The sequence below is a fragment of the Euprymna scolopes genome, chromosome 22 (assembly GCF_053919585.1).
Source record: "Euprymna scolopes isolate OS-2025 chromosome 22, ASM5391958v1, whole genome shotgun sequence".
Taxonomy (NCBI): domain Eukaryota; kingdom Metazoa; phylum Mollusca; class Cephalopoda; order Sepiida; family Sepiolidae; genus Euprymna; species Euprymna scolopes.
Window position 1 is genome coordinate 45710380 of NC_136503.1, and position 26098 is coordinate 45736477.

The 26098-nt window shown below is 34.0% G+C and overlaps 1 protein-coding gene across 2 annotated transcripts in view; it reads left to right on the plus strand.

Moving 5' to 3' along the window:
* LOC145243397 (uncharacterized) overlaps nt 1–26098 on the plus strand; it is a 59450-nt gene that overhangs the window by 25595 nt on the left and 7757 nt on the right. For both annotated transcript variants that reach the window (XM_080106243.1, XM_080106242.1), the window contains exons 2-4: nt 6886–7070; nt 14758–14908; nt 19510–19644. In XM_080106243.1, coding sequence (XP_079962369.1) covers nt 6993–7070; nt 14758–14908; nt 19510–19644 — 364 coding nt within the window. In that variant the 5' untranslated portion in view covers nt 6886–6992. The remainder of the gene's footprint in view (nt 1–6885; nt 7071–14757; nt 14909–19509; nt 19645–26098) is intronic.

Genomic DNA, 26098 nt, shown 5'->3' on the forward strand with positions numbered 1-26098 from the left:
GTAGATCTGGCAGAACAGAAACCTTATTGCATATCACTGAATAGGTTATTTTTGCTGAGGTGGTTGAGCACTTCTGTTTAACACAGATTTCAGTAATTTACTCATAATGCACAGGAGACTGATTAATCTCTACTGAGAGGAAGTAGACCGATCACCTGAATTTTTAAATATGGGGCTGATTGATTAGGTTTTTCAGAGTGTTGGGAAGCATTTCTCCTTAAGGCAACGTTTAAACAGCTTTGTAAGTATGGGAGTTTGTTCTGGTTGAAGCTTTTTAGAATGCCATTGGGGCCAGTTGCTTTACTAGAATTGATATTTTTGATTAGGTTGGCAACATTACGCATAGTTATTTGTACATTGCATAGCATGTTTTCAGACACAGGAGGAAATATGGGGGGTGGGTAAGAGTAGAATTTTCTGCAAAGTTGTCGCCAAAGAGTTTGGCTTTGTCTGATGCGGATGAGATTATCTCAGGTCCATTGATGATGGTTAAGATAGTGGACACGCTTCTTTTTTTTTTTTCAGGATCCTGTTTGTTGTTTGAATTAGTGATGTGTGATGATGTTAAGCTCTCTCTCATATTATTCATCACCGTTCATCTGGAAATCTATCCATCTCGTTAATCCTAATCTGCAAATGGGGTTTTAGCCATGTTAAGTGTTGACTTAGTAAAAACAAAGAAAAACATGTTCCTTGCTAAATCAGTGAAATAAAACAAAATGGTGGTAGAAACCCACCCAATAAATGTTACCATGACATTTATTGGGTGGATTTCTACCACCACGTTTTTCAAACCAAATAAACATTTTACATCAAATAAAAACACTAAAAACTTATCCAGTTAGGTAGAAAAGTAACTTATCTTACCTTTGATAACATTTATTTGTTATATATTTGTTTTTTTGACAACTTTTTCGAATCTATGTGTATAGTAAAACAAACCCCAACAAGTTTGTGGCAGTTCTTGTCTCATTCTCCTGAGAGTCACCGGGGAGAGTGTAGTTCTTTTTGTTTTCTTTTATTGATAGATCTGTTTGGCTAAATTGAGAAAGACTGATTTTTGGAGCTGGTACATTTTGTTTTAATGTAAATTTGATCGGCTCCTATCGATAGGCATAAATAAATTGAAACATCTCTCTGTATTTTTTTTTTTTTATAAATATTTCAGAGATGTATAATCAAAAATCAACATTTTTACACAATATTTACTTGCTTTTTGTTTTGTTGTTACTTTATTATTGAGCCAGGATTCTGTAAACTCACAACGCATTTTATTTAGAAATTCAAATTGTAATTAAAAAAATAAAACAAGTTATAAAATTACAAAATTGATTAAAAATTTAACTTTTAATTAAATACCTATTTTCTTTTTTAACTAAGAGTATTTGTGCAGTATAAAGACCTTACTATCTTTGGAATCGTCCAGGGAGTTTACAGAAAACTCTGGAAAGTGTTAATGCTGAGCACCTTAATCCTAATACAAACAAAACATAAAGAAAACATTGGTTTATTATATAAAAAAATAAATATTTATCTGAATTTAAACAAAATAAATCATAAAAAAGAAAAAATATATACAAAAATTAAAGACAAATTTTTTGCTTGCTCTCAGTTGTTTATTATTCAAAACAATTATGAAACTTACCTTTCAATGAATGTTTTTCCTCCTTGATTTTAATTTTCTAAAAGTTTTGTAAAAATTGTCCAATAATTATTCAAGAATATTGTTTTCATTTTTTAATTAATTTTTTGTTGAATTATTTTTGTACCAACAAAAATATTTTTTTTCATTGAAAAAGTTGGGTAACATTTGTACAAAGCAAAAAAAATCACAAAACTTTCATTCAAAGCATTCCGTCATTTTCCATAAACTGCCTGAACGATTCCAATGATAGCACAGTCCTTATACTGCATAAGTACCAAAATAAATACTTGCTATATTTGCTTGTTAAAATGTTTCTTTTTCATCACATCTTTCATCCCTTAAATAATCTTTATCATTCAGAAAAAAAATAACAAATTTATAATTGTCTTCACAATTTGGAGCTGGACATCTTTTTTATTTTTTGATAATTTTAAAAACATTATCCAGTAGTTAAGAGTAAGACCATATCAAATCTGACATGAATAAGAAAAAAAATGGTGAACCATAGATGTATTACATGTGATGTCAGCAAATATCACATATAGTTGACCATGCATTTATTAAATCTAGAAATGTTGAATATCGTGTCTGGTGTATCAGAACTGACACCTTACAGTAATAAATGCAGACATGCACTTGGCTGGAAAAAAAAAAACACAAAAAACAAAATGTTTATTGATACAGAAAGAATTCTTTAGCAAATGAAATATTTATGGATTTGGTGCCAAAAATAAAAAAAAAACAAAACAAAACAAAAAACCTCACTTAAAAAGCTTAATTACAAAAGTAATGTGCAGATGTGAATAAAATTATCACTAAATAAAATGGCCACATTGATAACGATTATGAAACCCCAAAATGGACGTTTACAGATGGATGTGTGTGCACCCAAAACATTATATAAACTAGCCTTAATAAGAGATCAACAGAGTCGACTGTTCATTTAATTTGAGAGATCAACCGCTGTCAATTTTTGTGCTTCCTCCATCTCTCTCAATAACATCACTTATTTACCACCACTGACAATAAAATTATACCATTATATTTTTGTACATCAGTGTTTGTCGCCATTCTTTTAAGTGCATAAGAAATACATCTTCAAACTGATGCTGAACATTGTGTCAATGACATATTATCAAGAACCTGGGTTCCAGACAACAATTTGTACATTATGGTTTATGCACACCATGGAGAATTAAAACTGCTTCAGAAAGCCATAACTTGATACCAAAAGAATTATAATGCTTCCAACAATTATAACTGTTCAACAAAAACAAACATTGATACTATGAGATTGACCTGAATCTGCACCAATTTATGATTTAACACAAAGTCAGTTTGATATAGGAAGTTCAGCTTTCCCAGCAAGAGGAGGGCGTGAGGTCTGAACAGGATTAAAAACTGCTTTAATCAGACCTGTTGATATTCCCCAGTAAGAATGCCTTAGGCGATTGGCAAAAAACACCCTTCTTTTCCTAAAAGGGAAGATGAAGAAGGTGCTAGACTTTTCATCACCTCTGAAGTAGGAGCTAATGCTTGGGAAGATAGCCTCCTCTGATAAACCAAGTAATCATTACTTTCCCCCCAATCCAAAAGTTGAGCCACCTTACTCCGGAGGTCCGGAACAAAATAAGTGAATGCAGCAAGTTTATTACAAGTTTAATGGGGGGTGGGGGGTCATTCTGGATGGCATCGAAAATAGTCTTAATCTGATTTGTTAGTATTCCCCAGATAGTGTCTTAGGCGATTGACAATACCCCTCCCCCTCCTAAGAGAACAAACAAGGGAAGGGTAACTCATTCATTGCTTCTAAAGAAAGAAGTAATAACTAGAAAGATGGCCTTTTGATACTAACCAGGTAATCGTTTCTAGACCAGCCTGTATTTATTCGTTATAAAATTTACAAAACAAATTAGGCACAAGGCCAATAAATTTCAGTGTGAGACGGAGGGGGGGGTATACTGCTTTTAACACTTTTGACATAATACTGCATTTGCTTTATGAGCTTAGCTATTTACGAAAGTCCCTACCATTTAATGAATTTCATTTACTAGAATTTACTAGATGTGTACAGATGTATGAAAGATGTGGAGTGGGGTGATTACCCCCACCCCCAAAATATAAATTCACCAAATAAAATGGGATAAAGAGGATGTTAGTAAACATAGTTGAACAATGAATGAACACAGTAAGTCTACTACTACACAAGCCGACAACAAACACTAATTATCCAAGCATAACTTCAAAATAATTGCTCTTTTTGTGTTGAAAACGTACATAAAAGCTAAGCATCCTGTAACACGTGCGCAAAAGTAGGACACTATTCAAATGTTTGTCAGTCACCGGGTCAAAGCCATACTTGAACAATGATAAAAAAAGAAAGGAAGAAAAAAAGTCTTTATTATGTACAACTATTACAGCTACTATTTCCAGAAATATTTTACAGCCAGGTTCTGAATCTCGTACACTAAACAGATACTGCTAGGTTTTGTAAATGAAATATTGACTATAAAAATTTATCAGAAAATAAATTTTGATGGCTTTGAAATATATAAACACTTAATGTTTATCTCCCTTCCATGGCAGAAAGATGTGACTCAAAGGTCAGAAAGTGGGATTTGAAATCAGTGTTCTAAACTCTGACCGAACAAAAATTGCCTGGGCAACCCTGTCACCTATGTAGGATGCCCCCCCCCCACCACCACCACCAAATGCCACGTGTAAAATCATTAATAAAATTTACAATCTTTTCTGCAATCCAACCATATTTGGTACAAATAAACTTCAATCTATGCCTGATTTGTCCACCAAGTTTTAGTCTTGAATTTACAACAGTCTTTATTTTATTACCATTTAATAATAAGGAGGTGGGGGGGCGGGCTTTGGTGATCATCTCATTAATAGATTTTCTATTTGAATACCTATTTTCCTCAGATCGTTTGCCTTAAGAATTTATTTTCCTGCTCTTTGTTTCCCTGGCATGCAGTTATTTAAATGCAGTGTGAAAAAAAGATCTTGCTTCTTAACTCTTCACCCATGTTGCCCCCTATAAATTTGGTCCCTATCGCAGGAGCCCTTTATGCTTTAGTTGCATTAGACCTTGTTTGGAAGAAATAAAAGTAAATAAATAAAGCAGAAGTACCTTTTTATAAAAAGCATAATGATGTTGATAAACGTTTGCGAAAAAAAAAAAAAAAATAGTAAAAACGAATTAGTAAATTAATCGACTGAGGAGTATTTTTGATCAAAAACACATTTTAGATAAATACAGGATGACTCCCCAAAAAAGGGTTTGGCACATTTCAATGTAGCAGTTTCGACTTAGCTGATCTGGCATAGCCGATTCGGCATCAAGTTAGCGCTTCATCATTATAGTTAAAGTTTTTATTTATATTTTTAAAATTAATCTCCTGGTAAATTAATGCACTTTCAGATATTAACCTGGAAATTTCTTATGACTCAGCGTGGTACATACAGCACCCAGCCTTCTCAAATGGTCACCCACCTGGTACTGGCCACAGTCGACAAATACTTTTCTGGATATTAAGGCATTTTTTCCAATGTATTACTTAATGAATTTTAGTGGTCATCGCCATTCTTAACATGGGGAAGGGGGTGTAACAGTTTGTGTGTGTGTGTGTTTTTTTAATAAAGTTTGCCTGACTGTTTCCGGTTATCTTGTCATCTGCCAGGTACACCCGAGTAACTTCATGGAAATCGCAGGTTGATAAATGCAAAAGCACCCATTTTAGTAATTTTGATGCAAATTCATTTATCTTTTAAATGTGACCGTAAAGAAAGGAAAAGAAAGAAACCAATTTTCTAGAGTAATGTTGCATGTGTGTGTGTGTGTGTAAGCAGGAGAATATTGATTTCTAATATATATTAAACATGTGATGTGAGCTGGGAAGTTGCCAGCTGAGTAGAGATCACAAAAGCTATCCCTTTCATGGACGTGAATTAACAGTCCAATGACTTAAGTCCAGGAGAAGTTTCCTCAGTCATATCGAACCCCTAACAACATCTCAGGAATAGACCAGACTACAGATGTGGATCCTAGAGAATGCCTCCCCCTTCTTTCCTACTGACTTGAAAACCTTTTCTGAGGCCCTTGCTCTCAGTTTAGAAGCACCTTGGCTCCAGTGGGAAACACTCAACTGCCTGAAAACAAAAATGGGGTGATCAAAAATTGCTATGACGAAATGGGGCTACAAAACTGACCCAACCATCTGCAAATGTGGATTCTGCCTTGCCTGCTCTTTACTGTACAACCAGTGCGGCTGATTACAACAATAATGCAAAACAGTAAAAAAGTGGGAAACTGTTGTATAGCCACATACTTCAAAGAAGAAGAATCTAACATAAAGTTATCTTATGTGCGTTTCAGTCAGACCCAAATAGCATTTAAGGTGAAAATTCAAAATTTGTTTCTGACTAACCAATTTTTATTTGTTATTATTGTATCGTGTTATTAATTTGTTTTGCTCTTTACATCTGTTTGTGCTTTTTACATCTGTTATTTTTCTTTTAATTTTTTTTTCATCTTTTTTCACCCCACCCCCCAACAAGGCATATTGCCACTTGGATAAAAAGAGCTATTTTGGGGAGATCATGTCTAACAGGGGACTGTGGGGAGTTGAGCAGCTAGATAAATGTTTACATTACATTTAAACTTCAACAGGTTAGCATAGTCAGAGAAGCAGGAAACAGGGTGAGAATTCCAAAGCATAGCAGTCCAAGAGAAGAAATTATTAGCGTAGAAGGCTTCCCAGCCTCAACAGTGAAGAGGTGGGATTTTGCTGCTTTTTTGGTTTGTCAGAAGTATGTACATTGAGGGGTAGGGGCACAAGTGGTATGAATTCATGGAAGCACATTCCATTAAAGAATTTGCAAAACAGGCACAGGGATGCAAAATTAGAGCTATGGGATAGGGATTGGAGGCTGACCGATGGTGCGGGACTTTATTAATTTGTTTTACTTTTTGTTCTGTTTTGAAATTCCAAGTGATTAATTTTCAGATGTTGCTAGATTTTCAGTGATTGATCTCCTTTTCCAGACGACTAGACACGAGGTCAGGTGTTCGTTTGATGAAAGTTTTTTTGTTTTTTTTTTATGTGGAATGAACTGGATTCGAACTTGGTACACCCACATTTTCAGTCCGTGTGTAATTAACCACTTAGCTATTATCACGGCCGTTGATTGATTTATGATGACTTTTTTTTTTTTTTCTATAAATTTAGTGAATGAATCCTTCCCGCTGCATCGTGCGTCTCGCGAAGGTCTCCTTGATGTCCTTGAAGTACTCATCAGTAAACATGGCTTGAACCCCAACAGTCCAACATTCGATATGGTCACAGCACTGCATGAAGCGAGTGCATGGGGACATGTGGAATGTGTAAAACTTTTGTTAAAACTCGATGCATCAGTAAGTACAATGGCTTTTTAGATAAAAATGAGTTTGTCCTACGTTCAAGATTGGATAAAATGATGGCATCTCTTGATGCCATATTGTTAGTTAAATTATTTTAAACTAGCGGGACCTGTGAAAATTCCCCAGGGGACTCATTCATATGTAATATATTGATGTTGGCATTCTGTAGATGTTCAGTGTAATTGGAGATGCTCTGATATTATTGTAGCTTTTTTGTTAAAACTGCAAAAGTATTTATCCAAGCTAGCATGAACGCACAGCAAAGCCCGGTCATAAAGTATGCTTAAATATGATATTTTAATTCTTGCAGATTTCGGATATATTAATATAGAGTTAATGTTCAATCGATTTTTATATATTATGAAGTTGCAATTTCAAAAAAAAAAAAAAATATATATATATATATATATATATATATATATATATCCATATGACTTGGGTGCATCAGTTTGAATCGAAATCAAAATAAAAACTTATGAAAAAAATATGTGTGTATATATATATAACTTGAGATTCTTCAGGTATAATCGAAACTGAAACCAAAACTTTTTACTTTATTTTACTTTATTTTATTTTACTTTGCAAATTCCACTGAAGAAATATATTTATTTGTGACAACGGACATGGAAACAAGTGTCCAAGAGTGACATTAACTGTAAAAAAATCACTGACACTCAAACTTGAAACCCGACCGATAGAAAACGAAAAGGTGGCATATGCAAATGAAGATGTGGCTGAATTTGAGGATATAAAAAGCCAGTATTTCGTGTTTTGGCAAGAACATTCGTTTTCTTTTTTAATTTTTACACAAAGTCGTTTGAATGTATGCTTGATTTGCATGTCAATGGTAAGAAAGAAATATGTATTTTCTACAAACGTCAAAACAGGAGAAAAAAAAAAGGATTGTTGTTTTTGCATGTGCTGAAAACATTGCAAGTTGAAAAAAAAGTATTTCAAAATTTCAAACAGAATCTTTATTTAATTCAACCATGGCTGGGTAGAAGTCCTAAGTAATTCAAAATTGTATGTTTGAGTGTTGCCTGCACTGAGGATTGAACCTTCAATCTCCAGAAGAGTATAAATTTACAACTGAATTTTACCAAGTACTTTATCCACTACACCACAGGTCTTACTGGACAATTGTAATATGAGTTTTAGGAGCCTTAAACTTATTTTGTTTGCAAGATGTACAGTTTACTACTTATCATATGTTACTATTTATTACTAGATATTATTACTAACATATATATGTGTGTGTGTGAATAAACACTGAAAATGTGAGAACAGTAGTCCGAATAATCCTAATAATATGAATAATCAATCCTCATCTAAAAAATTCAAATTGTAATTCAGACAGTTTCAAATTCGACCAAAATTTGTAGAATCTGTACTCATCTGGAGTCATTCAAAAATCCATTTCATTAAACAACTTACTAAGGCAGACAGAAAAGCTCCTATTTTTATGAATGAAATGTTGCATATTCACAATATATTTACTATAGAAGATGTTCTCTTGATACTTTTCTCATGATTTTTACATTAACTATGTTTTTATTCACTCAATTAAGGGATATCCATTTCCTTAAATAAGAGTTGATTCTAACTGAACTACCCCCCCCCTTCCCGCCATCTTTACAAACTTGAAATAATGTATACTGTGACTAACATTCTGGAGCAGCTGGTTTCCTTTCTTTGTCTTCACCTTCACCTTAATCATCATTAGTAGTAATTTAACACCTGTTTGATATGTGTTGGATATTTAGCAGGTGACTCCAAGAAGAGAGGCATTCGATGGGTTGCACACACACACACGCACGCAAATCAATTCCATGTAAGAAATGCGAGGCTTTCCACCATTGTCTATTGAAATTCATAATTTGACCAGAAATATCAGTCAAAGGATTAGAACAATAGACAATGGGAAATATTAAACACTTCGGATAAAAGAATATTTATATAAATCAACATAACAGAAAGCGAGCAACAATCGGACACAAGAGTCGGACACAAAAGAGCGAGGATAAGCTGACACATTTTCTTCACTGCCAAAACATCCACACCAACCCCACACACCTTCACTGATGTCAAACAACCGTCATAACTGTAAAATCCAAAACTGTTGTCAATGTGAAATCTACAAAAATATTTTTTAGATCAGCTGTGTTGTGTTTTATTCACTGTGTATATACATTGCAGATCAGTGACAAAAGTTGATTTAGAAATTATATAGACTGAAAAGCACATTTGAACGACCGTCCACAGCGAATGTATAACACATGCTCTTTCTCAAATTTTGGCATCAATAGTTTTCTTCCTACAAAATTAATATTTGATTCTGGTTCATTATTTTTCCTGTGGATCGTTGAATAAAAATATAATTTGATTTAATTCCTTCCAGAAAATACTTTGACCAACTCAGAATTATTTTTACATGCATGCCATCTTAAAAAAAAAAAAATAAGGACATAACTTTTCAATATAAAATTTTTTAAATTAAGAATTTAGAAAAACAAAAATTTATAACAAAAGATTTTCATATCTAAAATTTTATAAAAATATAAAAGTTATTTTCAGTTAGTGAATGTTCATTTATGCAAATCCGTGTTTGGATGATGACAGTTGAATAAATAGTTACAAATCAAAAGTGTTCATAGTGTGAATATGCATGTGTGAACAATATATGTGAGTATTTGGCAGCGTGGCACTGTGTATGTGTGTTGGTTTACCTGATTCTTGTTAGTGTGTGTGAATAGGTAGCAATTCATTCTACTTGCCTGACTTTCACTAATGTGTAAGAATGTATGCTTGAAATGAAGAAGGCTTGTATGCGAGTCATTAAAGTGTTCTTTTGTGACTTGCTTCGCTTGACCAATAGCATGAGGTGGGGGTTCTGTTCGTATAGCCTAGACAACTGGTGAAGTCTCTCTCTAGCTTTTGGCTGTTTGTTTCCTCATTCTATAGATGTTTCTATGTCTACATTGGCTTATTACTTTGACATAGATTTGTTACTTTTGGGGTTTGAAACAATTTTGATTAGTTGAAAATACTTTGAGTTAACATGTTCCTGTGAAAAATTACTTCGTTTTGGAAGTGACAAAGAGAGTGAATCCAAACAGAGCAGAGAAAAAAAGTGAGTAGCAATTAGAATCATTTGCTTTTTAGCATTCGTTTGAATCTTGCTACAACTTCCCTTTGTTTGGTCCCAAAAAAATAATATTTTGGAAAAGACAGAAACCAAATTGCAATTAGAAACACAACCTGGCAATGCCAAGTAAGTACAACTAGTAATCTATATCGCTGTTCCTGTTGGAGACATCAAAATTAAGCACTAAATGTCTGAATGAATATGCTTTTTCATCAATTAATATTTTTGTTTAAAAATATATGCTAGGTATAATAAACCAAACAAGTTTAGAGTGTGAAAATGAGTTGTTATAGTGAAATTTCTTTCAATTTCAACTTGTCATATCGAGCTTATTTTTATTTATTTATTTATTTAAAAAAGAATTTTTTTTTTACTCATGTTCACCCCTTACAAAGCATATCGCCACTTGGAAGTAAGGGCTACTATTTGGGGCCATGTCTAGGAAAGATTAACAAGGTATTTGTTTATGTTACATTTAAACTTATGCATATCAATACAGCCAGGGAAGCAGGCAGCAGGAAGGGATTTCCAAAGTCTAGCTGTTCAAGGGAATAAACTATTAGAATAGAAAGCCTTCTGGCATTTAGGGACAACAACAGTGAAGGAGTGAGATCTTATTGCTAAACGGGTTTGTCGGGGATATGTACGTCGATGGGAGGGGGGGTACAAGTGAAACAAGTTCATCAGAACACATTCCATTAAAATATTTGTAAAACAGGCACAGTGATGCAACATTGCGATGATGAGACAGGGGTTGAAGCTTGGTTGATAAAGTGGGACCGATTAGATTGACAACTCTTTATTTATTCATTTGTTTATTTTTGTTATTTTGGTAACATTTAGATGGTAAACGTTTTTCTTTTTGTAAATATACAATTCTTTCCCTTGTGTCATGAATTTTTTTTTTTTTTTTTCGATGCTACTTCAAGCTAGGTTACTAACGTGAAAAAAAAATGGTGTTTTTCAGATGTGATGCACACAATATTGTGTATTTTTTATGCATTCTCTGGAGAGAACTTGAATGCCTACTAGACACTATCCTTGAGTGTCTAAGGTCTTTCTGTACAGAAGTTTGTCAGGTCAACCTGGTATGAGGATACTTCCCTCTACAAGTAAACTCTAACTAAATTTTCAAAATCACATAGTATTTGCAGCCTCAATCCCCCCTCCCCCCTGGTATAGCTACCCTACATTGGCTATATGAAAATTAGGGAAAACTTCTCTAATTGCATCTATTAACAGCACTAAGCTGGTTGATCCACCAGATTAGATGAATTCTTGTCTTGGAATCCTGTAAGACAAACGGACCAAAAAAGGAATATATGCCATAACTTAGTTAACTGGTCAATAGGTGAGAGGATAATTAATATTCCAAACTTCTTTACTAACTCAACGTTTGAGAGATAAAAGAGAACAGTTATGGAATATTCGAATATTTGTGCATCTCATATAGAATAAGAGTTTCATTCAAAAGCAACTATTTGTCATCTTCATTAGAAGCATGTACAAGAGAGGAACGGGTTAGTAGGTGGAAGTGTTCTTGGGTAAAAGATTTAATATATTGCCGGCTTGTTGAGGAGAGAACAGCTCAGCCCACAGGTGCCTGCAGCCAGCAGTTGTCGGTACAAAGGAGGCTGGTTAAAGGAAAGAAAGTTTTCAGTGTATTTATGTGTTGTAGTGTGTGTGTGTTGTAGTGTGTGTGTGTGTGTGTGTATCAACGAGAGCAGTTCTATGGCATGATAATGAAGAATGTTCATTTGGGTCCTGCACGTGGAAACAAATGGGAGCTAAAAGGTCGTCATGTTAGCTTGTTGTCTGCTGCCAGCTGAAGCCAAGGAATAAGAGGAGTAAGAGTTTCAGTTTTAGCCTTTTATGTACTCGGTCACATGATTGAGAGCTGGCTTGTGATTGGAAAAGCCAGGGAGAAAATGGATTTCAAGAATGAAATGCGAGAATTAGCTCCTGCCTGCAATTGTAGCAAGTTTTGGTTGCTTTTGTAACAATTCTAAGCTGGATACTCCACCAGAGTAGATAAATTCTTGTCTTGGAATCCTGTAAGACAAACGGACCAAAAAAGGAATATATGCCATAACTTAGTTAACTGGTCAATAGGTGAGAGGACAATTAATATTCCAAACTTCTTTACTAACTCAACGTTTGAGAGATAAAAGAGAACTGCAATGGAATATTCGAATATTTGTGCATCTCATATAGTGATCAAGTATTAACCCCAGGAAGGGACCCCTTGCTTTTTGAGAACTTCGAATAAAGTAAAATGAAACAAAATGTACATAAAAGATAGGGTAAATTTTTACGACATGCCCCAGCATATTATAAGCATCCCAACCTCCCCATGTTAAGAACGACTTTCAGGATAACCCCCCCCTAACCTCGAAAGCTGTTCTTAACATGGAGAGGTTGGGGATGTTTATTCCGAAAGCCATTCTTAACATGGGGTGGTTGTGGGGCTTATAATATGCTGGGGCACATCGTAAAAATTGACCAAAGATAGTCTCATCTGAAAGAAAAAATGCCACTTGTTAATCAGGTATGTTTAGGTTTTTACTCTGTCTTTCACAAAAGAATATAAGTCGAAAACTTTAGTGAATGAAATAATAAAGAAATGTTTGCCGTCTCATCAGATTGCCTCCTGTTTGTTTTATATGGTTCAAATCTGAGGATTTTATTTATTTTTTTAATTTTTTTTTTTATTTTGAAAAAAAGCTAGCTTGATCTTTAATAGATTATAAATTAAGAAGATTCAATATTATTAGCTATTGAAAATAACAACCAAAGATGCACTTCTGTGTCATTTTTGTACTGTTTTCAAGGAGTAATGAGATTTTATCCAATGTTTATGTTGGCTTAATCTAATCATTATTGCTACCATTATGATTAATTTTTATTTACCATAAGATGACATGATAACATTTGTAAGGATTTTTCAGTTATTTGAAGACTGCATCTTTAGTTATACACTGTGAAATTTGGCTTCTGAACCAATAGCACACGAGAGCTAATTTTCTAATTTCCAACAAACTTTGAATGGTCATAATTTGATAGCTAATTATTCTACCAAAGAGGTGGAGATTATATTTTCGTTTAAGTGTGTATGTTTGTCTACAGCCTAGCACCTTGACTAATCATCACCAAACTTGGTCAAATTATTGGCCACGGTAGACTTAATTTTGGGATGTCTGGGTCACAGGTCACAGAAAACATTATTGATAATGATTTCATTTCTGTTCATCAAAGAAACTTGATTCTTTCTTCAAATTTCATGTATGGATCTGATAACAGTTTCAACCATGCCAAGTGTCAGCATCATTAAATTTGGAGTTATGAATGTTTCTATTGAGCAGTTCATTCAAATGCAATTCTGATAATCAGACCTCACATCAGTGAGGGCGGACCAATACACAAATAAGACGTAGAGGAAGGTCCTAAAATTGTGTGTATTCTCTCCTGACGACCCAATATTATCTAGAGGATGATATGAAATACCGCCCCCCCCCAAAAAAACATAAGTCTACGAGTTAATAGACTAAAAAATGAATTGAAATACCCCAAGATAAAAAAGAGTTAATCAATATTATATACAAATCTACAAGAAAAAAAAACTAAAAGAAGAAAGGCCCTGAGATGGCCAGTTTTCTCTCCTGATAACTGAAATTAACTGGAAGCCTAAATGGGTTACTACACAAGTGAAAAACATCATTATATACAAGCCTATAAAGTAAGCTGTTTCTTTCAAAACACAACATCTTCTGTTGTTCGCTTGCTTCATGGAGAGTTTCTGCTACTGGTCTGGTAGTAATTTTTATTCTCTATATATGGAAATATTTCGTCTATAATATAAATCTCACCTGTCTGTTTAAATGTATGTATGTTTGTATGTCTGCCTAAAACTTTCGACAGAGGCGACGGATTTTTATGAGATAAATATCGTTTTGAAGCTCGACCCTTCGGACGACAAATATCGAAAACTTAGCTAAAACATTAATTCCTTAACCCTTAACTGGGCACTTTTCTACAGGGAGGGGTTGCTTTTTTCGCCAATATTTTCGAAAGTCATCCCCTCTTTTCAGTTTACTAGCCTTAATTTAAGCATTCATTACTTCCGGTTTGATGATGGGCACAACAGCAAAGACATCACGTTTTTTTTGGGGGGGGGGGTCACTTTTTTTTTTCTTCTTCACGGTACAGGTCCGAGCCTGCCTGCCTACTACAACTTTTTTTTTTTGCTCAACACACATCTCCAAACACCCGGGCAACGTCGGACACCTAGTACAATATAAAGAAATAAGGTGCTGGTCCATCCTTATGTTAGACAGAAGTATTCAGTCTCGCAACTGACTTTAGTTCTTGTTTAGGTTTTGCAAACATCTGTATTTTCACAGTAAATTTTTTAAAAACAATGAAAATAAGATTTTGGTTGGCGACACTTATATATAGATTCATTTCATAATTTTTTATGTCCTCACAGATTCTATTAATGTTATTAAACGTGTATAACATATCATGTACCTATTTCAGATCAATGCTCGAAACATTGATGGTTCAACACCTCTATGTGAGGCATCCAGTCACGGGAGAAAAGATTGCGTTCGTATATTGCTTGACGCTGGTGCACTTGTAAATCCCCCTTTACTGCTAACATCTCCACTGCATGAAGCCGTATTTAATGGTAAGTAAATATCTTTTTAATGAAAACAGGTCAATAAGAATGATTGCATTATTTGTAGGTCTTCATATCGCGCGCGCGTGTGTGTCATCAGGGTTTTGTCACTAGTGTCTCTACATTTAAGCTAAAATCTCCCATCGCTCAAATTCTCAGCTTAGAAAAACTCTTACTTATACATTTATTGCGGACTGTTATCCTCATTTTCTAGTAGTTGTTTCACAACGTTTCAACCAATTATTCCTCTGGCTTTCATCAGATGGTTAACCGCAACGGGATAGGAATGCCAAATCTAACTGCATCCTCAGCAATTCCTGCCTTCCATAGTTGTTGTCATCTATGGAAGGCAGTAATTGCTGAGGATGCAGTTAGATTTGGTGTTCTTATTCCGTTGTGGTGAACCACCTGACAAAGGCCAGATGAATAGTTGGCTGAAATGTCATGAAACAACAACTAGAAGATGAGGATAATAGTCCGAAATAAATAAATAATACAAATGACTCATCTCAATAAGAATTCCAATTAATTAAATAATATAGAAAAACTCTGTCGTTCAATCCCTCTCCATTTTGTTCTCACCGTGATTATTCGCTGTCAATTTATTTCAATGTCCTCTCCATCTCAGTCCAACTAAGTCGTTTTTCCTTACTTTGTATTTCTAGTACTTCTCTAACATTTTCTACTTTTTTTTTCTTTACTTTGTCTTTTATCTCTACTTACCAGAATTGAAAGATTTCCGGATCTTTTTTTTTTCTCTTTGAAAATTAGAGATGTCTGGTGTTTTTTTCACATCTTGACTCTCTGGCTGTTAATTACTAGGTGTTCATAGCGTCACTTTGTTAGTACTGTACAATGGATTTCTGATTTTTAATGTGTCTATTTTACTGTCAACCATTTTCCTGGTTATGAGGGTGAGGGTATTCTGTAGTATTTTATTTCTTGTTCTTCAGATTGCATATCTTAAGTTAAGTCTTGTTATTTAATGTCACTCTTATATAATAGATACACTGAAGAGAGCGCTTACATTGATTTTTTTTTTTTTTTTTTTTTTTTAAATGGATACGTACATAAAGCTGCAGGGTACCTGAACAGAATAGTAAACAGATTTAGAAATTCAAGAAATTACATTGAACTGAATGTGTGAATGTCTGATTATATATATATATATATATACATATATATATATATATACACATTTAAATTGCCTCTGAGATGGGTATATATGCTGATGACACTACACTCTATGGCAGGCACGACAGGAAGACAAATGAACACATTTCTAAAGAAATGGCAGAAACACTCGAGGAAGACCTCCAATCTGTGGTGGAATGGGGACAAAAGTGGTTGGTCGCATTCAATGCTGCCAAGACTAAACTAGTTGCCAGGGCCGCTGCAAGAAAGGTGGGCTCTCTCTACCGTGCTAGAAAACTACTAACACCCGAAAGTATCCTGTACCTCTACAAGACCACTATTCGCCCATGTATGGAGTATTGCTGTCACATCTGGGCTGGTGCATCTGCTACTAGTCTCTCGCTCCTTGACAAGGTTCAAAAGAGTCGCAAACCTGATAGGCCCTGAACTGGCATCTAAGCTTCAGCCTCTGTCCCATCGACGAAATGTTACATCCCTCTGCCTGTTCTACAAGTATTTTAATGGTGAATGCTCTGACGAACTGCAATCACTTGTGCCCCCACGACGTGAGCACCCTCGACAAACCTGACAGGCTGCTAAATCCCACCCCCACACTGTAGAGATCCCTAGATGTAAAAGATCTTTTTACTCCAATAGTTTCTTCCCCAGAACCGCTAGACTCTAGAATTCCATTCCAGGTCCCTGCTTCCCCAACAGTACTGACGTGCAGAAGTTCAAGTGTAACGTGAACCGACATCTTGGTGCCCAAATCCCTACATAGTACCCCAGTAGTTGTTGCCTCTGATAGTAGCCCCCTACACCAAAGTGGCAATTTGCCTTGTTTGGGGTGAAAATGTAAAAAAAAAAAATTTTTTTTTAAATTTAAATCAATTATCGCCAGTACAATTTTAATTTATTTTATCTTATTAACCTTTAGCATTTTATTTTCTATTTTGTAGAATTTTGTAATTTTATTTTAGTCATTTTCATCTTGCCATTATAACCATTATAAACGATTCTTGTTGTTATTGCTACACTAGTAATCAATTTAATTTTTATTAAAAACTATTATCAATTATCATTGATATCATAATTACTAACCTTTTTCATTTTTTATTCCCCGTTACTTCCATTATTCATTATTTATATCATCATTATAATTAATAATTAGATCTAAACATGGAGGTTTTATTAATTAAATACATTTTGAGGTTTATTATTATTTTTATTATACAACTTTTAAGATTTCAAATAGAAATAAGTAAAGAAAGCTGTGGAGTAGAAGTGGGGATAGAGGTAAGAGGAGAGGAAAAAAGTTTTAAAATCACCACTAATATAATTATTTATGGTTTTTTTTTTTTCCTTTTTTCCTTTCTCCTTGTTTTCCTTTTCTTTCCTATCTTTTAATCTCTTTACAAATTATATGTAGGGATAGTATTGAGGTAGTAGGCATGTGTAAGAAGACAATGATAGTTGTACATTTTCTAACCACAACAACAAATTCGAGTTAATTTAAAAGCATTTTTGAATAATTTAGATTAACTTTATACCTCTTTCACATAGATATTCCAAAAAGTTGTCAACTTGACATATTTCTGCTAATGGACCCAATACACAGTAGAATGCTTACATATATCGTTTTTACTAGTCTTTTATTATTTTATCTCTAGTTTCTTACCCCCTCCCCCCCATCCTTTCCTTTTTATTCCTATATTTTAACATAGCCAATAATCCACATCCTATTTTGTATTCTTTACATACAACTAAGTTTTATTCCTTATTCCTATTTTTAACAACATGTAACAGAACCACCTGATATTAATTCCCTATAATATTGAAGACTTGATATTTTCACTGCAAACTTTTTCATATAAGATGTATCACCTGAAGAGGTCTCTAGTTACTAGTAACTAACTGACCAAAACATGCTCATGAATGTGTAGCAACATATTACTACTTATGTAAAAACAAATCTATATAATTATAAAACTCAAATGACCTTGTAACGAGTGATGTAACTCACTTTCCGGTTTACGACATCCGGTTGCGCATGCGCGCATAAACATTAACCCATAACAACGTAAACAAATAAACAGAAATCGCTTCTTTTGCAGATTTTGACCTGCGCACTGAAATATTAACCTTATTATTTCAAAATTATTATTTAACATAGGAAGAGTGGGGGTGTTTTGCAACTATTCTTTATTACAACTATACTGTTGCTAAACAACTTTAACCCATTGACAAACATAAGAACAATTGTAGTAAAGCCAAAAACTACTACTACTACTCTCTATCCGTCCCTTTTCCTTCCTTCCTTTTTTTATTCTTTGTTTACATTTCTAGATACAAATTAGTTGTGTGAGAACAGTGAATTTGTTGACACATTTACTAATCTGGTTCAATATTAGTTTTATTTATATTTTATTTATTTAGGTTTTATTTTTTTGCTTCAGTTTTTATTTTTTTTTTTAGATTTTAAGTTTCTATAACTTGGTTGAAGGATTCCAATATGGGTTTTTCATTCTTATATTTCTCATCATTAGGTTCATGTGCGCTTTTGCTGCAAAATGACTTTCGTCGGTGTTCGATTCGTAGGAAAATCATGTTTAATTTTCGATTTTGGAGCGATTATTCAGAAAAATAGGTAACTTTACATGAATAGGGAGGATTTTTTTTTTCATGTTTGAGTGATCCGTCTGTGATTTTTCATTTTAATATACTTTCATGAAAATGTTTCTGTTATGTCAAAAAAAACAACTATTTTCTTTACGTCACAAGTGTCACGCTCATACATGAATTCCATAGCTAATATAACATACTGACCCAACGGGTCACGGGTAGTCTAGACAAATACATGTACATATATTTGCATATGGAGCTGATGTATCAGATGTTGCATTATTTGCATATTTACAAAATGACATGTCATCTTAGAACTATTATTAAAATTAATTGCATGATTATTGATAGAAAGTGTCCCCAAGCAACCATTTATTTGAGCTCCCAAAACAAGTAATAGATGAAGAAACATGCATAGCCGAAATATTCTTGGTTGGAAGGATAACAACAGATACGCACATGAGGCTGAGTGGCTTCAACAAAGGTTTGATTTTAATTTTATAAAATACAACAAAAATGATCACTTGTATCATTTGGATTATTATTCTCATCTTCGATGTAATTCTTTCAGCGTTTTGGCCATACGTAACCTCTGACCGTCTTCAGGTTATTCTTTTTAAACTCAGGGCTCTTTATGCCAGACTCGAGAATCTGTATGGAATTTCCAACCCAAACTCTTTTTTTTTTTTCTCTCTCTACACAGTAGATTGTTTTTGTTTAGTTCGACAAAGATTCCTGAGTTCAAACAGATGCACCTGGAAAAAGTCCAACCCTCATCTAAAAAAATTTCTGAAACAAAAAAAATGATTACGTTATAATAATGCATTTTTTTTTTTTTCCTTTTATTATTTTAGACCATTGGGAATGTGCAGAAATGCTAATTGAAGCCGGTGCTGACCTTCATGCAAGTGATGTTCATTTTGGTACACCACTTCACGTTGCTTCTCTTAAGGGACATTACAAAAGTGCACAAATTTTACTCCGGGCCGGTAAGGAAATCCATTTGATCGTGACATGCTGAACACATCCATTTAGCTTTTTTCTTTCATTTTTATCGTTCAATTTATAGTCTGTTCATGTGTTTCTATGGCTATTTTTCTTTTTAATTATGCAAACAGAATACATGTTGGACTTCAGCAAAAAAAAGTATTTTAATAACTTTCATATGTGCTTCCCACAATGAGTTTTAAAAGAAAAGTCTAAAAGCCTACGTATCATGGGAGGACATTTTCCTCAAAAAAGTATTAAGATATTACAATTTCTTATAATAATATTAAAAATGTATTACTATTAAAAATATTACATTAAAATTAGTTTATAAAATAATAAAAATTAAGAGTTTCTGAGAGTTCCAATTATAGAATATAAAAATGTTCTTTTTTCAGGAGCTTTTGGAATGTTCTAAGTTGTGCTGTTCAATTTGGATTGTTTCTGGAACTTTCCATTCACCTAAACTATAAAAGAACACTAATAGCGTCAACTTTTCAGTTAGTGAGTCAGTTTGAGTCGTTATGCCACTCCAGGTTGTCAAACACTGACTAGATTAACTTTGACCAATATTTCCTGAGATTTAAATCCGGTTGAAAGGAATCTTATAAAAATAATCAATTACAAGCACCCTCAAAAAAAAAAAAAAATTGGACATTTGCTAATTATGAAGATTTTGTGGCCGTCTTTCTAACATAAGAAATATTGTCATTAATTCTCAATAATTCGATCGTTCTCCTAAATGTAAACAAGATTGAATTAAGAACATGCTTATCTCCCTTAGACCATTTTATTTTTCTTTAAATTCTGAGTTTTCATTTTTTTTTTAATATATGTTGCATGTTTAATGCCCCTAAACTTAAACACACACACACACAATGAGTAGTTTCTTTATAGTCTCCTCTTCCTTGATAGAAAGGTAGTCATTTTCTGCATCCTTTAGGGCTGCATTTTTAATACATTTATCTGTGCGTAAGTTTGTATGTCCAGTCAAAAACTATAAAACACTCACAAAGTTGGTATATTCTTGATTGGAATTACCCTGGATGAATAATATCTAAAATTAATAAAAAATATACTGAGCTGCGTTTCGTCAGGGGAGCATTTTTTTAGTGTTATTAAGTACTAATTTGGAAAAAAAATTCTGACTAATTCCATGTGGAGTCTATTATATAAAGGTGAGTTGTCTGTTTCTCACTTTTTGTTTTAATTTTCTTATAAAACTTTGTTTTTCATGGGGATGGGGTGTCCAGACAATCACCCATAATTTCAGTCACTCCAACTGCGAGATCTTAAGATTCTAACTATTCCTTTGAGTGCAATTGTTTGTATTTCTCTTACACTTAGTTCACTAAGTATATTCAGCACATAGTTTTTAAAATTCTTTTTCATGAATCCGGTTGCTGTGTGTATGTGTCCAGCTAGAGAGGAATGGGTTGGGTGGAAAAGAAAGAGAAAGTTGCAAAGGGGAAAAGATAGGGGTAGAAGTTTTAATAGAAATATGTTACATTTTTGCCCTACGCAACACCGGGTAGCCCTGCGGATATATATATATATATATATATATATTGTGACGATAATTGAAGTATTATCAATATCGTATGAATAAAAAAACAAATAAATCTAATAAGCCGTTACCATAGCAACCACGGCGATATCGAAGAGTGAAATAAAAAAAATTAAAAAAAAAAAAAAAGGAAAGAAAAACGTTGATATATTTAAAATTTAGGAAAAAAAAAACGTATCCAGCGTCTCTTTCGGAAAAGGCTAGCTGTTAAAAATTTAAAACGTCAAATTAGTTGCAGACAGGAGCCCGTTGAAGAATGTTGGAGATTGTACATGGAAGGGCGAGCCTTATCGGTTGTGGCACTGAAGCCATGGTTTCTCTTTCAGGGACTTTCATTGGACCCTTAAAAACTTCCTGCGCGCGCAGTTTTAAAACAAAAAAACATTTTCGTTCTCTTTGCAAAAAACTCTACTCGAGTGTAGACGTTAAATAAAATGTCTCCCTAAAAGGCACTGCCTCGAGGTCAACTGTGCTTGGAGCATCATCCCCCTTTTCCCTTTAACCAAGTATTTACTCCTATTGTGATAGGAATTTTTTAGACAAATATCATCTTTACTAGAACTAAAATAGTTCTGCTCCGTTTATGGAGTTTTATTCTTCCAGATACCATAATTAAATGGTTTCTGTTCCCCTTTACTTGCTTCTCCGAAGAGAAGCCATTTAACTCTGCAAAACTACCAGACTCTCAGAGACGCGAGAAATTGGGCATATTTTTCGCAAACCTACCAAGAAGGCTGAAATTCGTCATCGCAGGTAAGACTTGCTTTTATCCATTGTCCTTTTTCTGCACTCTGCCGAGTTCTAAGGCGTGTGAGACAATTAATTCTCACAAGAAAGACGTCTGAACTCTGCTGATAAAAATGAATATCACGAGAAATACAGGAATTGTATGTTATTGTTGGCCTTCAGTGTAAAACAAAGGTTGGTTCATATTTAACTCTTTCCATTTATAAATAATAAAGGAAATATCGGATCTCTTTAATAGGAATATCAAAAATACGAAAATTCAGATTTCGTTAGTGCTTGACAAAAAGAAAAGTTCATCGTATGAAAGAAAGAAATAAACAAAACACTATAAATAAATAAAGAATATAAAAAGCAAAATCGATGGTAAAAGGGGAATAACTCTATTCTTCTTCTTGTGAATCCGTTTTGATTCGCTGTTGAGAGCTCAAGAAAAAAAAAAAAAAAGCTTTATTGAACTAAACTATTATTGTCATTTTTTTTTTTTTTGATTTTGTATATATTACCTGTTCATTCTTTGATTCTATTCATTTAAATAAAACAAAGAAATATATATATACTTGTGAATTCATTATCGCTTCATGTCCAAATATATGCAGAGACTTTTCTAACCCATATTCTATTGCAGCGATAATTAGCTGATGGCTAAGAAAAACCTATCCATCTATCTAAAATATATTTTATACAACACACAGCCTATACACCGTATTTAAACCAGAGAAGAGAGCGGATAATTGATATCCCCATTTGGATGCTCTTTTTTTTTTTTTTTTTTTTTTTTGTGGAGGAAGTCAATGAAATACAGGCTGGCGTGTACCCCTCTACAGCAAACTTTCATGCAATCTGAGATAAGATTCCTTCTTTTTTTTTTTTTTTTTTTTCTTTTTAGTTAATTTTTAAAAAATATAAATGAATAACTTCGGAAGGGGCACGTCACAATATATATATATGATTATACTCAGCAAATTTTGGGTCTAAACATTTGAAATTTGTACATAACGGGTATTCAGACATGCGGCAAGCATTTTAATCAGTTTTGGGGCGAAAATTTGGCTGTCAAAAGGTCAAAGTTGAAAGAGTTGACCTTTGTAGATTCTACAAAATTCCTCTGCCAATTTTGGGTCTAAAGACTTGAAATTTTAGATGTAGGTAACTTGGACATGGGTAAAACTTTGTATTTTGACTTGAGACCAAAATAATAAATGTTAAGGGGTCAAAGTTTAAAAAAATTTACCTTTGCGGTCTCTACGAAATTACTCAGACAAATTTTGGCCTAAATATTTGAAATCTTACATAAAGTGTCTTCACACGTAGGGCAAGTTATGAACAGTACATAGGGCCCGAGCAAAGCCGGGCTGAACTGCTAGTATATATAAAAATATTTTGTAGAATTTTCAAAGTCAGACCCCATAACAATCCCTCTGACATATTGATACTTGACTCAAGCTAGCATATTTTTTTCATTTTTTTTTCCTCCTACTGTGTTATTGGCATGAATATATTTTATTTCACTGCAGTTTCTTTCTAAAAATACTGATTCCAGCTAAGTTATTAATATCTTAGAGTTGTCCTTGGAATTTCATACAAGTTGCGATAAAAGAGATGCTGTATGTTAATGATTTAGTACTTGCATATGCAACAATGGAAGACCTTCTTAAGTTAAGGACTTGCAGGAATGCTATTGTATTGTGAGAATGACTGTTACGGACATCAAAGTGATGATCAGTAGTTATAGTGTTGGAAAGTTTCCAGAAAGAGTCACCAGTTATCAAGGTCCATAGAGGATGGTGAAACAACAACATGAGGATTTGTAACAATCGTGAAAACTTGTTAGAACTAGGTTGAGAGGACAGCTCAACGAGAATTTGTTAACATTGATCCTGAAAACAACCATGCTATAGTCAGCTGGAAAGCAGCTCTGTGGTATTGTTCCATAGAAGAATAGGTTTTGGAAATAAACTTTGTTCATCAAAATTCTGTTTCGTTTTAGATACACAGAAGGAGAAAGGAAAATTATTTTCAGTAGTTGTAGCTAGATGAGTTGCTGTTGTAAATGTTTTACAGGGAGGAAACATAGATTGGAGTTCAGCCGAGCACCTATTATGAAAATAATGATAGAACAGAGAAAAACCAGCAACCTCTCCTCTGTGAGAAAGAGGTTGTAGGGAAAAGAAAAGGACATCTTCCATTAGATTTCAAAGTCGGTTTTGTACTCTGCAAAGGTAGGAAAGGATGAGCATGTGGAAACAGTACTCCATTTTAGAGTTATTTAACTCTAATACATGTAATGGATTGCATCCAAAGTGAAATATTTTCTGGAGCAGTAGAATGATTCAACCATTTTTCCAGCGCCCTTGGAAACAATCGATGTAATTCTTCCATTTGAGGTCTCGACTGAAAGTGAGTCTTAGAAGCTTATCAAAACGGGAGGGGGGGGCTTCCTCAAGGAGAGAGTCGTTCATTTTAATTTGGGCAAAGAGGATCCGAGCATTGGTGGTGAAAGGAACAAAGCTTGGTTTTGGATGTATTAAAAGTAACTAACCACCTTTTTAGCCATTGCACCACATGCTCCAGGTTGGAAGAAAAAGAAACGGTGATATTTTGATCATTACTGCTCTTCAAAGTGTTGCCATAGAATCGCTTCCAAAATGTCATGCTAGACTGATACTAAAATATACTGAACTCCTTGATTGCCTCTCTACAAATTGAACTCAAGGTGAAAAATACATTGTGTTCTGTCATTATAGAGCTTCCAGGAATACTCAAAGAAATGAAGGCAAAGACAATGAACAACGATTTTTTAAAGGACAAAAATAAGAATTCTTTGGACTACTGTCCTTATCTTGAGTGTCATTAGTTTTTCAATAGTTTTCCATTTCTGTATTATTTCGGGTTCATACCAAATTGAGAACATTAGTCTGAAGAATCTAAATAATACCAATAACCAATCCTCATCTCAAAAATTCAGAAATGTAACATAAATAAGTATCTAGAAGAAAAACGTCGACAAATTACAGACGTATATTCTATCTGCAATGATGCACTGATTGAGCGATCTTTCTTGCAGCATTACAGAAACGAATTCGAAGAGTTTCATTTTGGTCACCCAGCATTTCAAGAATGAAAAGTTTCATGCAATGTTATGTATATTGGATGAGCATGGACAGAGATATTGAAAATGCGATAAAAAATATGCAAAGTTTGTGATTTAGCAGCAAAGACACTTCCTATATAATTTAGACTCTGACTTAAAACTGACCAATCATGGTCTACGATCTATATTGATTTTGCTGGGTCACTGGACTGGAGATGTGTACAGAATAGAAGACTTTGATGATATGGTCACATTGAAAGAATGAATGAGTTTTTGAGTTAGTAGATGTAGAACAGTTGAGGTAGCAGGGTCAGTTGGTATAGGAAGGCCAAGGAAAACATGCATGGAAGTTATGTGGATGAATTTGAGAAAAAAGGAACAAAGCAGATTATTATTATTGTTTGCTTCTTTTTTTTTTTTACATAGGGGTCACCACTCGAGGATAAGGACTACTGAATGTACAGTAGTCAGTGGGATAATATAGTAATCGTTAGTAGTTGAAATTTGGTAAATTGGATTACTTAAGGGGAATGGCTCATCAAGAATTTGTTTATGTTGGACTTAAAGACAACCAAATTGTAGTCAGATGGAAAATAGGCAAACGGAAGAGAGTTCCACAGGCGTGCAGTTCTAAGAAAGAAGCTTTGTTCATGGAATCTATGTTTTGGTTTAAGCACAGATAAAGAGTGAGAGAAATTATTGGCAGTGGTTTCAGCTAGACGGGTGTTTTACATGAAAGTTTAGCGAGGTGGTGGGGGGCATAGATTGGAGCTCAGACGAGCACTGCCATGGAAATCATGAAAAAGCAGAGACAGGCTCGCAACATCTCTTCTACAGGAAAGAGGTTGTAGGGAAGAGAAAAGAGCATCCCCCACTAAGCTACGAAGTCTATTTTGAACTCTATCAAGGCAGGATAAGCTGATTCTAGCAGCTCCTGCCCAGATGTGGCAACAGTACTCCATCCTTGGATGTACTTGGCTTTTATATAGATAGAGAATTGAATCAGCAGTGAGATATCTACTGGAGCGGTAGAAGGATCTCACCATTTTAC